General features: G+C 47.0%; 1 protein-coding gene across 7 annotated transcripts in view; it reads right to left on the bottom strand.

The window, feature by feature from the left end:
* Aff1 (AF4/FMR2 family member 1) overlaps positions 1-13,954 on the bottom strand; it is a 161,771-nt gene that overhangs the window by 56,114 nt on the left and 91,703 nt on the right. For all 7 annotated transcript variants that reach the window (XM_029544935.1, XM_029544938.1, XM_029544937.1 and 4 more), the window contains 2 exons: positions 12,387-12,507; positions 11,119-11,976 (listed from right to left, as the gene is read on the bottom strand). In XM_029544935.1, coding sequence (XP_029400795.1) covers positions 11,119-11,976; positions 12,387-12,507 — 979 coding nt within the window. The remainder of the gene's footprint in view (positions 1-11,118; positions 11,977-12,386; positions 12,508-13,954) is intronic.

Below are 13,954 nucleotides of genomic sequence, written 5' to 3'. Positions count from 1 at the left end.
AAAAAAAAAAAAAAAAAAAGAAAAAGAAAAAGAAAAAGAAAAAGAAAAAAAAAGGAATAATCAAGGGAAATAAAACACAGGCTAACACCCTGTTTTGCAAATCATCTATAGCTTTGTTCTCCTGTAGTGGTAGTTAGCCTACCCACCTACACACGCGCGCACACACACACACACACACACACACACACACACACACCTTGGGTTGTCTTCATTGCTGAATATGTTGAGGCTGCCTTCTCCCATCTCCTATGAGCCCCACTCAACCAATGAGCTTCAAGACAAGCCTGCTGGCACAGCTAGACATGAACTTGACACAGTAATCACAAGATGGATGCTCACCTCACTTGGCACCAACACAGAACCACGCGGCCTGTCACCGTGCATGTAACAGTATAGGGTTTGAGAATCTTGTTGCCCCAGTAGCGTTTCCACACACATAGGGATGATGGAAAGCTCGGCTAAGACGATAGCTCGACAGAAGACAGTTGCCACCTCCTTGGAGCATACAACGCCAAGCCAGACAGGACCTCAAGTCCTCAATAGGGACAAAAACCCATGAACCTGTGTTCTAGCAAGCCCAAGTCTGCTTCTGCAATGGCATGAATTTTAGAACTCTATCCAGTAGGGATGAGCCCAGGACAAAGTTAATAATCTCCAATTCCTTCATGGGTAGGAAGAGCAGTGACATTTATGTCTAGAGCAGGTGGGCCAGTCTGATGACAGGAATCCAACTCCTTGTCTTTGGCTTTACATCCATTAAGCCCCACAGCCACAGCCACAGCCACAGCCACAGCCACAGCCTCAGCCTCAGCCTCAGTCACAGTCACAGTCACAGTCACAGCCACAGCCACAGCCACGGCCTCAGCCAGCCACAGCCACGGCCACAGCCTCGGCCATGGCCATGGCCACGGCCTCAACCTCAACCATCCACAGCCACATCCACAGCCTCAGCCACAGTCACAGCCTAAGCCAGCCACAGCAACAGCCTAAGCCATCCACAGCCACAGCCTCAGTCACAGCCTAAGCCATTCACAGCCACAGCCTCAGCCATAGCCACAGTCACAGCCTAATCCATCCACAGCCACAGCCTCAGTCACAGCCTCAGCCATCCACAGCCTCAGCCACAGCCTCAGCCACGGCCACGGCCACGGCCACAGCCCCTAAGTTCCTGCTGTTGCACCTGAGCCATCTGACGTTTGGTGTTTTCCAGAAGATAAAGAGTCAATTAGTTGGGCTAGAGAGATGGCTCAGCGGTTAAGAGCACCGACTGCTCTTACAGAGGCCCTGAGTTCAATTCCCAGCAATCACATGTGGCTCATAACCATCTGTAATGGGATTGGATGCTCTCTTCTGGTGTGTCTGAAGACAGCTACAGTGTACTCAAATACACAAAATAAATAAATCATTTTTTTAAAAAAATCAATTACTGTTTTGTTGGGAATTCAATGTTTCCAATGTTTAGTAAAAACAGTAAAATTAAGATTTCGATGTGGCGAATACTATGTTTTAGATGTTAGCAACTGAGTCTATTCACTGTTGCAGAGAGTGCTCCTTAATGGGGCAGTCTCTAGTTCCTCCTCTTACAGGGGGACAATATGGAAAGAGACTACAAGACAGATATATTCACATTGAAGAATCTCTTAGTAACTAACCAGACACATTTGTCCAAAGTATGAAAAGCCCTTGGTCAGGGGCAACCTTGCCCAATTATTCCTTTGGTCTCTGCCACGGTCTGTATGACACAGTAGGTTGGCACATACCACCTGACAGATCACAAAAACATGGGCCAAGCACAGTGCCATCAGTCACTGCAGGGCCTGTGTGGGAGGAGTCTGGGAGCTACAGGTGGCATGTACCATACCTGTCCCAACAAGGTTCAGAACAACGCACCAGTGTGTCCCCTTAGCAACTGCAACTTGAGTGGACATAACAGAGAGAGGTAGTCTTACTAGAAAATGAAGCCCAGGCCACGGGAAACCATGTTCAGGGTCAACAATTCCCACGTTACTAGGATACCAACTAATGATACCTTTGTGGCTGGAGGAGATGAGCAAATGTTCCACACGGTGTGCTTGGCTTATTCCCAGGAAAAGGGATGTATTCCATGCAAAACACTTAAGACTGAATCCTTGTCTATATTAACGATTTCATGACATGCCATTAAAACCAAAAAAAAAAAAAAAAAAGCCGGGCATGATGACACAGGCCTTTAATCCCAGCACTTAGGAGACAGAAGCAGGTGATCCCTGTGAGTCTGAGTCAGTCTGTCCTACATACTGAGTTCCAAGACAGCCACTGCTAGGTAGAAAAACCCTATTTCTGTATATACTTACGCAATCATCAGCACACAAAAAGCACACAAAAACCCTCACATGTAGAAAGCTTTTAAACAACTTAAAGAGGAATGTTGAAAATGTACAGATTTTTTTAAAAAAAATCATGGGGCTATGGGCATGGCTCGGCAGTCGCTGGCACCGGATACTCACGCTGGGACCCAGGTTCAATTCCCAGTATCCACATGGAGGAGGCTCACAACAACCTGAAAATGCTAAACCCAGGGTATTGAATGTATCCTTCTGAACACTGCACACACTCGGTATACATACGAGAGAAAAAAGAAACACAGGCAGAACCTAAATGTACAATACTTTAAAATTAATAAATCCATTTTTCAAGCTCATTTCTAAAATGAGTTTAGTGACATGTCCCCAGACAAACGTCCTAAATAGAGAATATCATTTCACATCACACGATTGCCCCTTCGGCAGGTGGAACATGTTAGGAGAATTATTCCAACTCCAGATCAAAAGCATGTTAGGTTAGGACATCTTCGTGGGGAGTGCAATGTGGCAGAAACTGCAGTTTTCAGTGCCCACTTGTGTGCAAACACAAACTAAACACACTGACTTCTGACCTCTAAATGCTCGCCTTGTGGAGGAAGGGGAGGGACAGAGCACAAGGTCGGTAGAGGAGTTACTAGGAGAGTAGCTCAGGGGAGAAGCCAGCTCTGTGGGGCTGTCCTAGGGAGTGGTGGGGCTGAGCACCACCACCACAGGAGAACAGGAGTCGCTCTGAGAGGAAAGCAAAGGTCAGCCAGGCCTCTCAGATCTCCGAGTGTAGCTTTCTCAAGACAAACCACCTCTATCAATACAAAGAAGGCAACTGGTAAGATGGGGTCAGAGGTGGGCACCTGAGGCAGGATTTCCTGGGCCCCTAGAGAGACCTGAGCCTATGTGTTAGAGGCCAGACTGGGCAAAATACCAAACAAAGGAAACCTCGGGGGAGGGGTGAAAACTAAGCTCACACAAAAGCAGAAAACAGGTTCAAGGTCAGCCATAAAGATCTCAGGTGCAGCCAGGCAGTGGTTGCTCAGTGTATCTTTAATCCCAGCACTTGGGAGGCAGAGGCAGGCACATTTCTGGTCTACAGAGTGAGTTCCAGGACAGCCAGGGCTACACAGAGAAACCCTGTCTTAAAAAAAAAAAACAAAAAAACAAAAACCAACAGATCTCAGGTTCAGTTAGAGCAGCGATGGGGAAAAAGATGCAAGGTTTGCCGTGGCGGGTCAGCAGGTAATATTCAGGGGACTAAGCTGCCAAACAAGCTGGTCAGAGAGAAGGTGATCCTAGCGCCCAAGGAGCAAGCCAATGTCTGGGACGAGGAAAGAGAGACTCTGTGAAATACATCTGAGATAACCACAACCTTCAACAAAAGCCCCAGAAGAGTGGATGAGAGCTTTAAATGTTTGAGGCTAGAAAATGTCGTCCAGGTCATTCTCTACTCCTAGCAGCTGACATCTCCTTGATAAACATCATCAGGTGAAGTTAGAGCCCTGGGAAGAAACAGGAAAACTTCCAACAGAGATGGAGCCTGTCTACAGAGGCAGGTAAAAGCCAGCCTGCCACCAAGGAGGTTCCATGGTGTGCCCCGTGTTCAGAGACTTCAAGCATGACATGACTTGGCATGCTTTCCTGGGTCATCTGGTGGCAGAACCCAAATGACAGAGGCCCAAGAGGCTGAGAGGAAACCCAGGCACAGTGCCTGTCTACTCCCACCGACACAGCATCAGCTATGGGAGCCAAAGTGTAGTGATGCCGGACAGGGGTCAAACCGCTCACAGTGCTCAGAGGCTTGAGTGTGATCCAGTAGCCTGAGCAGCGCGGCGCTAGCGGAAAGGGCGGGGCTTCAGGCGGCCAGATGGGGAATGGGCTTGGGGGGTGGGGCTGGGGCGAGAGAAGAACGTCTTCTGTGAGACCACAGGAGAAAAGCAAACTGACCACGCGGGTGGAGGTGACTAGGTGCGAGCAGAAATCTCATCTGCGGGCTGGTGAGATGGCTCAGCGGGTAAGAGCACCTGACTGCTCTTCCGAAGGTCCTGAGTTCAAATCCCAGCAACCACATGGTGGCTCATAACCATCCGTAACGAGATCTGACTCCCTCTTCTGGAGTGTCTGAAGACAGCTACAGTGTACTTACATGTAATAAATAAATAAATATATTTTAAAAATTATTAAAAAAGAAATCTCATCTGCATGGCTTCCAGCTCTGAAACGGAGAAGCTTAGCCCTGTGCAAATAGACAGCACTCACTCAGAACCTGAATTGAGTTTTAATCATCCCTTCATCAACGGCCCTAATTGCATTACATCAGGTGCCAACAGGCTGGCCGGGCTGCAGAGAAAATGGGGGAGCTGTAAACATAAGTTGCACAAACAGTCACCACTCCACAGACAAGCTTTGTGACAGGACAGTGTACTTGGCCACATAGGGCTGGACTTATTAAACTCCTAAGGGACTGAGTCTGCAACATATATATAATGGGATCGGGCCAATTCAAGTCACAGGTGGCTGTACCGGGAGGTGGGGGACGGGGTGGAAGGACAAATGAGCAAGTGCTTCAGAAATCGAAGAAGGAACAAAGTTAAGTATTTCTGATGGCTTGTAAGGTGGGGTACTTACTCGCCAAGTAACTATCTCTGAAGCTGCCAAGCCACGGATCTTCTTCCTCAGGATAGTTCGCCATGCCAAGGGATCGGAGGGGAGTGGAGGAGGGTAACGCAGGGACCCTGAAACTTCGGCAGTCCTGGACTCATGCCCTATGCAGGATTACAGGAGCTATACTTGTGTAACATATATTCACTGAGAACTAGCTCCTAGGGCAACGCCAAAGCCAAAGGTCTCCTTCTCTGGACTTTTGAATTATTTTCATCACCAAAAAATCCAGTGGGAGGGAGGGGCTGGAGAACAGGCTCAGTAGCTGAGGGCACCAGCTGCTCTTCCAGAGGAAGTTTACAAATGTCTCTAACTCCAGTTGCAGATCTGACACCCTCTTCTGGTCTTCAAGGGCACCAAGCACACATGCAAGCATACACATTAAAATAAAACATGCAAACTGAGTGCCAGGACTCAGGGGGCAGAGGCAGGAAGATCTGAGTTCTAGGCCAGGCTGGTCTAAAGAGTGGGCTGGGTCTGCACAGAAAAAAATCCTATCTCAAAACAACAAAAACAAAAACAAAAGAAACATCAAACGGGGAGCAGGTCCTGTGGCCCCTAGGTTCAACCACAAGCACTGAAATCCTTTAAAATAAAAAGTAAAAATTGGGAAGGCTCAAATCTCTTGGTATCTTTGATTCCATCGGGCTGAGCTTTCTAAAATCTACTTCAGCCTTTCTGCCCTAGCACTACAAATTACTACTCCAAATTCCACCTTCTTTTTCTTATATTTATACATTTATTTATCCTTGGGATGTGGCTAGAGGGTAACTTTCCCTTCAACTTGTAAGTTCTGTGGGAGAGGGGGGAGGAAAGTGGATAGAGAGTGGAGATATCTCCCGCACCTTGGAGTCTCTGCCACTGAAAGAGTATCTGAGACACAGGACAGCAAGCCAGGCAGCCTCAGCACATCTCCTGAGGGACAGGCGGGCTTTTGACTGGAGAATCGGGGCTCCGGGCACAGAAGCTCTGCTGTTAACAGCTGACTATATGTAAACTTGTCTTCTTTGGTCAGTGTCACTGTAATGTGACAGTTTCCTCTGATCGCTGCCAGAGCCCTGATGCCAGCGGCAGCTGCTGTGCCAACTGCCTGGCACTGTTGTGTGGTTGGGCCAGTGAGGGGGGCCAGGCAGATGGAGGGCTCAGGGTGACCCACATGAGTCAGAATTCAGAATCAGGAGGAGTTAATCAGGGAGTACCTCTCTTTAGATTACGGGTGTTGGGTAAAGACTTGCAAACTATGTTCGGTGAAGAACCAGAAATGAGTGCCCTCGCCCTCTGTGGAGGCTGGCAAAGTCCCGGATGGACCTGCACATCTAAAAATAGAAGCTTAAAAATAGTGACAAATGACCCACAGACATTTTGAGCAGAAGTTGTTAAGACAGCCCTGGCTGCTTTGTTGGATGGTGTGTTTTCTGGGGCTTTGTTTTAAAGGCCAGTATTTACAAGCTAGACATTTCTAAGATCAGGTAGAAAGTGAGACCTTCCATTCCCGACCAATGCCCTCTCTGGTGCAAAACCAGTCTTCTACCTAAAGGTTTTGGACTGGGCAAGGTTCTGAAACACATTTTTAGCTCTGACAGAACATTAGGAAATTTTTTAAAAAATAAATAATTTTTTGAAAATCTGAAAAATTGCTGGAAATGAGGTAGTGCAAAGAACAGAGCTGCCTGCAGTAGCCCAAAAGGAGAGCTAATACTGAGCCTGGAAGGTCTGGTGGGGGGGGGGTGTTAGCTGGAATTGTTGTTTTCCACTCTGTTCCTTCTCAAAACTGCCAGAGTACATTTGGTACCAGGATAAGAAATTCCTGTTCCTCCTAGCTCTGCTCACACTTCACACACACACACACACACACACCCTCACACCCTGGTCCCTAGAGCAGTGGCTCGCCCAGCATGGGAGTCTCCCCTGCCTGGCCACTCTCCCAAACGGTTTAACTCTTCACTGTGCTGTTTCTGTGTGTGACATTTAGTTGACAGGAACAGAAAGCCAGATATGATGGCTGAATTAATGGTTTTGGGTTATAGACTCTTTGGGCAGGACGATCAATACTTAGAAGATATTTTAAGCAGAAGGGTCGTGCAAACTTGGTTTTGAACTTGCATTTCTATTTCCTGGTTGCCAAGAGGTACAGAGTTTGACCCTGCCCCCCCCCCCAAAAAATTATTTCCCATTTAAATCTGCTGTTTGGCCAGACTCCACAAGAACTCCATAACCAGCTATTTTTACACTGATTTTTGATATTTTTAGCTGTCCAAATCATTAGACTGACCAAGTGCGACCCTCCCCTCCCCCACAGGGTCTGGGCTACAAACAAACCAGGCTTTTTCTCCTGAACTTCATCTGCTATCTGAGTGAGCGTGGCCTACTTTCAGCCTGCACTTCCCCCTTTAACCCCACGGTAATTTGTCAAGCTCAGTCTAAGCTCCTTAATCCCCTCGGCTGAAAGATTTCGAGTTTAATGTTTTAATCTAGGGGGCCTTTAAGTAATTAGAGGTCATATCTCTAGCTCTCTCCTTCAGATAAATTACCTTTTTACTTCTGAATTCTAATTTATGATTAACAGAATTCTAAGAACTCACAGTGGTCAAGCAGTTGAAGCTTAGGACTGAATGTGTGAACAAGAATGAGCACTCTGGTGCCGGCTGTGTCTCACGCCTGTGGCTCCCCTAATTATCCACACGCACAGGATATTCTGTGGTAATTCAAAAGAACCTGCAGTACATCAGTATTCACAAGTCAGTAAACCCTTAAATACTTAAAAAAAATGTTTGACTAACGTACCAATTGTATGTATTTGTGAGAAAGTATGATTCTTCAATACATGTTTACAGTGTGTGCTTGTGTGCTCTGGTGTGTTATAGTGTGTACTAGTGTATTCTAGTGTATATGTGTGTTCGAGTATGTACTAGTGTGTTCTCGTGTGTACTAGTGTGTACTAGAGTATGCTAGCGATTGCTAGAGTGTGATAGTGTATGCTAGAGAGTGTTAGAGTATGCTAGTGTATTCTAATATGTACTAGTGTTTACTAGTGCATACTTGTATGTTCTTGCCTGTTCGAGTATGTACTGGTATATACTGATGTGTACTGGTATGTTCCGAGGTTGTAAACAGACTCTGTATTCTATCCAGCTAAGACTCACACTTGTGGCAGCCCTTTAGAAGTGCTGCATGTTGCTTTCCAGCATCCTGCTACACTTTCAATTCCTTAAGTCACTCTCAACATTCTTTTCATGCCTATGAACTTGTGAGCTTTTGGAGAGAATAACTTTTCTATTAGTTAATCTGGACACTCTTCTCACTTAAAAGCTCTTTCCTGTCAGGAACAATTACTTTAGTGACAGAAGGATTCATAGCTCTGTATTCTATATTTCAGCTCCACTTTCAGTGTGCACTGAAAACCCAAACAGAGAAAATGGATGAATTCAAGAGCCTGTATGCAGTGAATTTTTTTGCAACATGGTACAGAAAATGGAATAGGTAGTTACTTTGAAAAACCCTGTCCTGTGGCATGTGTGCTCAGTGGTGATGGCTCCTGTGTGTACTAATTCAATGCACCTCAGAGATCCTCCACCACCATCCTGTTGCTCTGAGAAGCCTGCAGGCACTAAAGGATACCTCTGGACAGGTTTCCTGGGGTCCTCTGTGTGGGAATCCAGACCCATGTGTAGCCTCATCCAGAGTTCCCATCACTGACTACAGCACCTTCGTTATGTTGCTTCTAGATGAGAAAACCTTGTCTTACTAGGTAGTCCTGGCTCACAGATCTGCAGGCCTCTCTCACAGATCTCTCTGCCTCTCTCTCTGCCTCCATGCTGGGATCAAAGGTGTGAACCATCACACCCTGGCCTCTGCTCTTTCTTTCAAGAGTAGAATATTAGAGCACCTTGGGTACCAGTGAAAGTAATTTACAGATGACAGATTTTAGAAGAAAATTAAAAGTAAGACATGGTGAGACGCTGAGTCGTGGAGACCAACATTGGCTGTGGTAGAGACTGTGGTAGAGCAGCCGGGCAATGAGCAGGCAGGAACAGACTGGACTGCTGAAATATTACCGATCCCTGGGGAATTTACAAAAGAACAATACTCACTAATAAAACAGGCTTATGTTGGATAATCTCTCGAATCTGCAAGACCTTGAACAACGATTTTGACTGTACTGTGTGATCACTTTACCTATCTATGAAGACCCAGGATGTTTTCATGACCTGACTTGAGCAAGTGTTTAGATGTGTGGTCAGTGGGACTGGTTAGATTTCAGACGTGAACTCAGCCTTAAGAAAAAGGTGCTGTATGTTGCTTTGAGTTGGACCAGTGGGTAGAGGAGACTCTTATTACCAAGCCTGACAAACCGACCCGACTTCCATTCCACATGGTGGAAGAGGAGAACCAACTCCAGCCAGTGACCCTGATGAACGTAAAAGCATTAGTGAACCCTGCTTTGTTCTGCCCTGACACAGAACAAAGTGTGCAGAAATCTCCAGGCTGAAATCACAGGTCCAGCAAGCTCTGCCACCGTTGGGTCAGTTCTGTCTTCCGATTGGCTCTCCCTCAGACCACAAGCAAATGCTATTCTGAAAGTTCTCAAATGCACTCCTTGTGTGAGAACTGAGTCAAGAAGCCTCCTCTCCTCTTCCGGGTCCTGAGGGGCCTCTTGGACCATCCAGCTAAGGGCCCAAAGTCCCTTCTTCCAAAAAAGAAAAGTCAACAGGAATTCTCTGCATAGCCCTGGCTGGCCTGAAACTCTGTTGACCAGACTGACCTCAACTCAAGAGATGTACCTGCCTCTGCCCTGTAAGTGCTGGGACTGGAGGCGGGAGCCCATGGTGCCTGGCTTCCTCTCAGACTTTTCAGGTGTTACAAAAAGGGATTTGGAAAGACCGGTTAGCAGCATTAGTGCTCATAGGAGCAGAGTCTGGATCCCTGGAAGGGCGAAGCTGCTCCATGGTGATCCAAACAAACTCTAGAAGCAGAGGAGAGTGCGCACGGGGGTGGNNNGGGGGGGTGTCACAGAAGCAGCTTAGCAGGGATGGTTGAGAACGAGGTTCAGCGCCTTGATACCTGGGGTGGACAGGATTAAGGAAGGCATGGGGTGTCAACCTCAGGCTTCCTCACAGGCATACAAGTAGGCACCTGCACCTTTACACACACACATCTCTCATTGCACCCCTACTCCCCACACACATATGCAAACACACGTGCACACAGGTAAGCACATTATCCCATCCTCAAATATAGACACCAATAAGATAAAATGCTATTTTCAGACGTCACATAAAACTGTAACCTGGCGACCTTTGAGCGATGTGTATGCAAATTAGAATGTCTATGCAAACAGAAACGCCCTCTACAGAGATAGGTAAGCATTAGATTCACTTCTAAATTAAATTAAATTCATAGTCTAAATTCAGACCTGGCTAACTGGAATTCCGAGGTGGGAGGATTCAGGATAATTACTGTCTACACTTAACAATATGGTGAGAGGACCCCGCCTCCAACAAACATCACTTCCAATGAACTAGTAACCTCTCCGAAGAATTGCATGTGTGCCCATGAATGTACACGTGTACATGTGTGTACTGCCTATCTTTTTAATCACTGTTGGTATGTGTATGTGCAAATTCCTGCTCAGTCTGTTTCTGTGTATACTCCTTTAGATCAAGAAAAAAATTCTTCTACCCCTGTGATAATGACAGCCTTGTGTGTGGGAAGAATTGGGGTTCACATACTATCTCTGAAATTTGAAACTGGTAGTGATTAGAGAAATTAAAGTCAAGATCAGGGAAGCTGGATAGTAGTGGTACGCGCCATTAATCCCAGTACTCGGAAGGCAGAGGCAGGTGAATCTCTGAGTTCAAGGCCAGCCTGGTCTACAGAGTGAGAGTTCCAGGACACAGAGAGAGAGACCCTGTCTTGAAAAAGATGAGGGCCTGGAGAGCTTGTTAATTTTCCAGAGGAGTTGGACTCAATTTTTAGCATCTACACAGTTACAACGAAGTGTAAGCCTGGTTTTAGCGGCTCAACGCCCTCTCTGGCCATGCATACAGGGGGTGGGCAGGCATACACCTGATACACCCAAGTACGTTAGAAAGGGAAAGAGAAAAGGCCCTCAAGAAATCCCACTCACCTCTACCGACTGCGAGGGCATCCTTAGTCTGGTGAGCTTAGCTTTGGCAGGCACTTTAAGGTCTGGTTTCTCAAAGCTTTGCTGACCATAGTCCTCCAGTGGCGGCTTCAGCTCGGGGGACTCACTGGGAGCCTGATCCTGACCGTCCATGGGACGGACATATGCCGTGGGCTTCTGCTGCATTGCAACACTTTTTGATGGGAGGGGAGGGGGTGGAAATGTCTGGCAAGGTGGCTGAGGAGGGGCTGCTCCAAGGCTGGTAACAGCCACCAAACTGTCGTGAGGAGTCTCTTTATCTTGGGCCTTCACCGCCAAGTCATTGGAAGACTTGGCCACACAGCAGCTTTTACTGCTAACCCCACTGCTGTGAGCCTTGCTGGTTCCCTGCAGCCTGGAATGTACAGGTGATAGAGGGGGTACGGGGGATGGCAAAGAGGAGACCAAGGGCGAGAGCTTCCTCTCAGGAGCAGAGTCCCCATCAGCTCTTCGGTCACACTTTCTGGAACAATGTCCCTGACTGAGGCGGTCTTGAGTCAGACGTGGGCCATCGTAGATTTTGGCGTGGAGACTTGGCTCCATCCTTGGCTGTGCCATCTTTGGACTGTGGCTAATGTTACCCACAGAACGTGATCCGGGAGCAGAAGTGTGGATAGGCTGGTGGTAGACATGTGTGCGGAAGGAGCTGGACACAGCGCCGGTCCCCCTGTCGTGACCTAAGGGGTATCTGGGCTTCCCAGGCCTGTCTTCAGAGCCATCCAGGCGGTGAGGGTGGGACTTGCTGCTCAGGAACTCCTTCATCTCTTCATAGTCACCTAGCATGGTCTGGATCCGACTTGACAGCTCATCGCCTTTTGCAGTCTAAAAAAACAGAGACAGCAGACTTGGGAACAAATCTAAGCAGAGCAATAATAAATTGATATGATTATATTTACATAATTTAAGTCATTAATAAGTTATTACGTAATGTCAGTGAGGAAAAACCCTCTCAACTTAGTATGAAACACAATGTTAACCCACTTCCCCTGCTGAGGGCCGGCCATGGACACAGATTACAGAAGGCTAACATTACAAAAGAAAGCCACACACTTTGGTAATTCTGACTAACAGTGTTCAAAGAGTTTTCAGATTTTGTTTTCAAAAACAACCTCTGGAATAAGTTATTCTCTCACTCTTGACCCCTGACTGAACTCGGTTGCATGGAATGATTTTATCACCAGGTTTAATATTTTAACAGGCCAGACTGTCTCTCTCACACACACTATAAGTACCTTGTAAGGCTCTGGAAACAGGGGAGCCTTCTCGGGAAATGCCTCCTTCTCTTGGTGAGCTTCTTGGTTGCGTCTTTCCTTCTCTCTGATTCGAAGCAGGTTTCTATCTTCATTGTACAAGCTTTTTTCAAAGGCCACAAAAGAAAAAAAGGTCATCAGTATCCAACTTTAGTTGTGTGCACGTACACACACACACACACACANACACACACACACACACACACACACACACACACACGAGAGTGTGGGAGGAAGCAAGAATTGGGCTGGGAAAGAAGTATCAGCAGGGGTGTAATTACAGAAGGTGCACTGGGATCAGCAGCAAGGGCCCATGCTGCTCTTGCATAGGGCCAGAGTCCCATGCCCAGGACATGTGTCAGGCAGCTCATAGCTCACAGCTGCAAGGCTAGCTCTGGTCTTACTGGGCACCCGTGGGTGTGTGCTTGAACACACATACACATGGGCTCGAGCACATGCGCGCACACACACACACACACACACACACACACACACACACACACACTTTCCAAAATAAAAAAGGGAGAGGAAAGGTGGGTGGGAAAAGCAAATCAAGCTGGGCCAGGGGTTGACACCAAGGATTCAACAACTGAGGCAGAAACAGGAAGATGGCCACAAGTTCAAGACAATCCTCATCGACAGACAAAATGCAAAAGGTCACCAAACACTCAAAAGACCACTTACTTCATTCCCCATTCAGGATACCTTAGCATATAAACTTGGAAAGGATGAACAATCCAATTCTAGAAGTCAGTTACCAGGAGTACCACACAATCCAATTTACAATGATGTATCCTAAATCATTGGCTGCAGTGTCAAACTAGTTAAAATGTACTCATTGATAGGCAAACCAGAGACAAGTTCTGGAAGAAAGCTGCTTTCAGCTACATTCAAGCCCCAGCCAGGCCTGTAAGTAACCCAGCCTGCTCCCTACAGACCCTCTGCTGTGATCTACAGTGAATAATGGAAATAAAGAAATTACACACACAAACACACACACACACACACACACACACACACACACACACACACACACAGGGGTCGGGGGAGAGAGACTTCATAGATCTGCTGCTGGGGTCTGCTAAGACTCCCCGCCCCATGCTTTTGAACAAATAGACACAGTTGAGGAAATGGAATGTCTCCCTATCTACCTGTCTACTTCCCTGCTCATGTCTGGTGGCCTCTCGGTGCTCTTTGCTACTCTCTCCTGCTTCTTTTCCTCTTCACAGCAGGGCAGACTTCTGTGTTTGAGTAGGGGTGTGTGTGCCAAGACAGGTCTAGGTAGTCCCAGCTGTCCTGGAACTGAGTTCTCTGGCCTTGAACTCAATCTAGCCTTGACCTCTTTGAGGAGACCTGAGTGCTCTGACACAGAGTTCCAGGGCAGCCAGGGCTACATAGAGACCCTATCTTAAAAGCGCACAAGACAAAAAAAAAAAAAAAAAAAAAAAAAAAAAACAGAGAAAACAACTAGACCTTGCTGATGCCAAGAGTATGGAAGACAAAGGGGAAGGCTGCAGGCATAGGCTAGTCAGGGCTATGCAAAGAGAACC

Source organism: Mus pahari, chromosome 13, assembly GCF_900095145.1.
Source record: "Mus pahari chromosome 13, PAHARI_EIJ_v1.1, whole genome shotgun sequence".
Classification (NCBI taxonomy): domain Eukaryota; kingdom Metazoa; phylum Chordata; class Mammalia; order Rodentia; family Muridae; genus Mus; species Mus pahari.
This window is presented reverse-complemented; position numbering and strand designations above follow the sequence as displayed.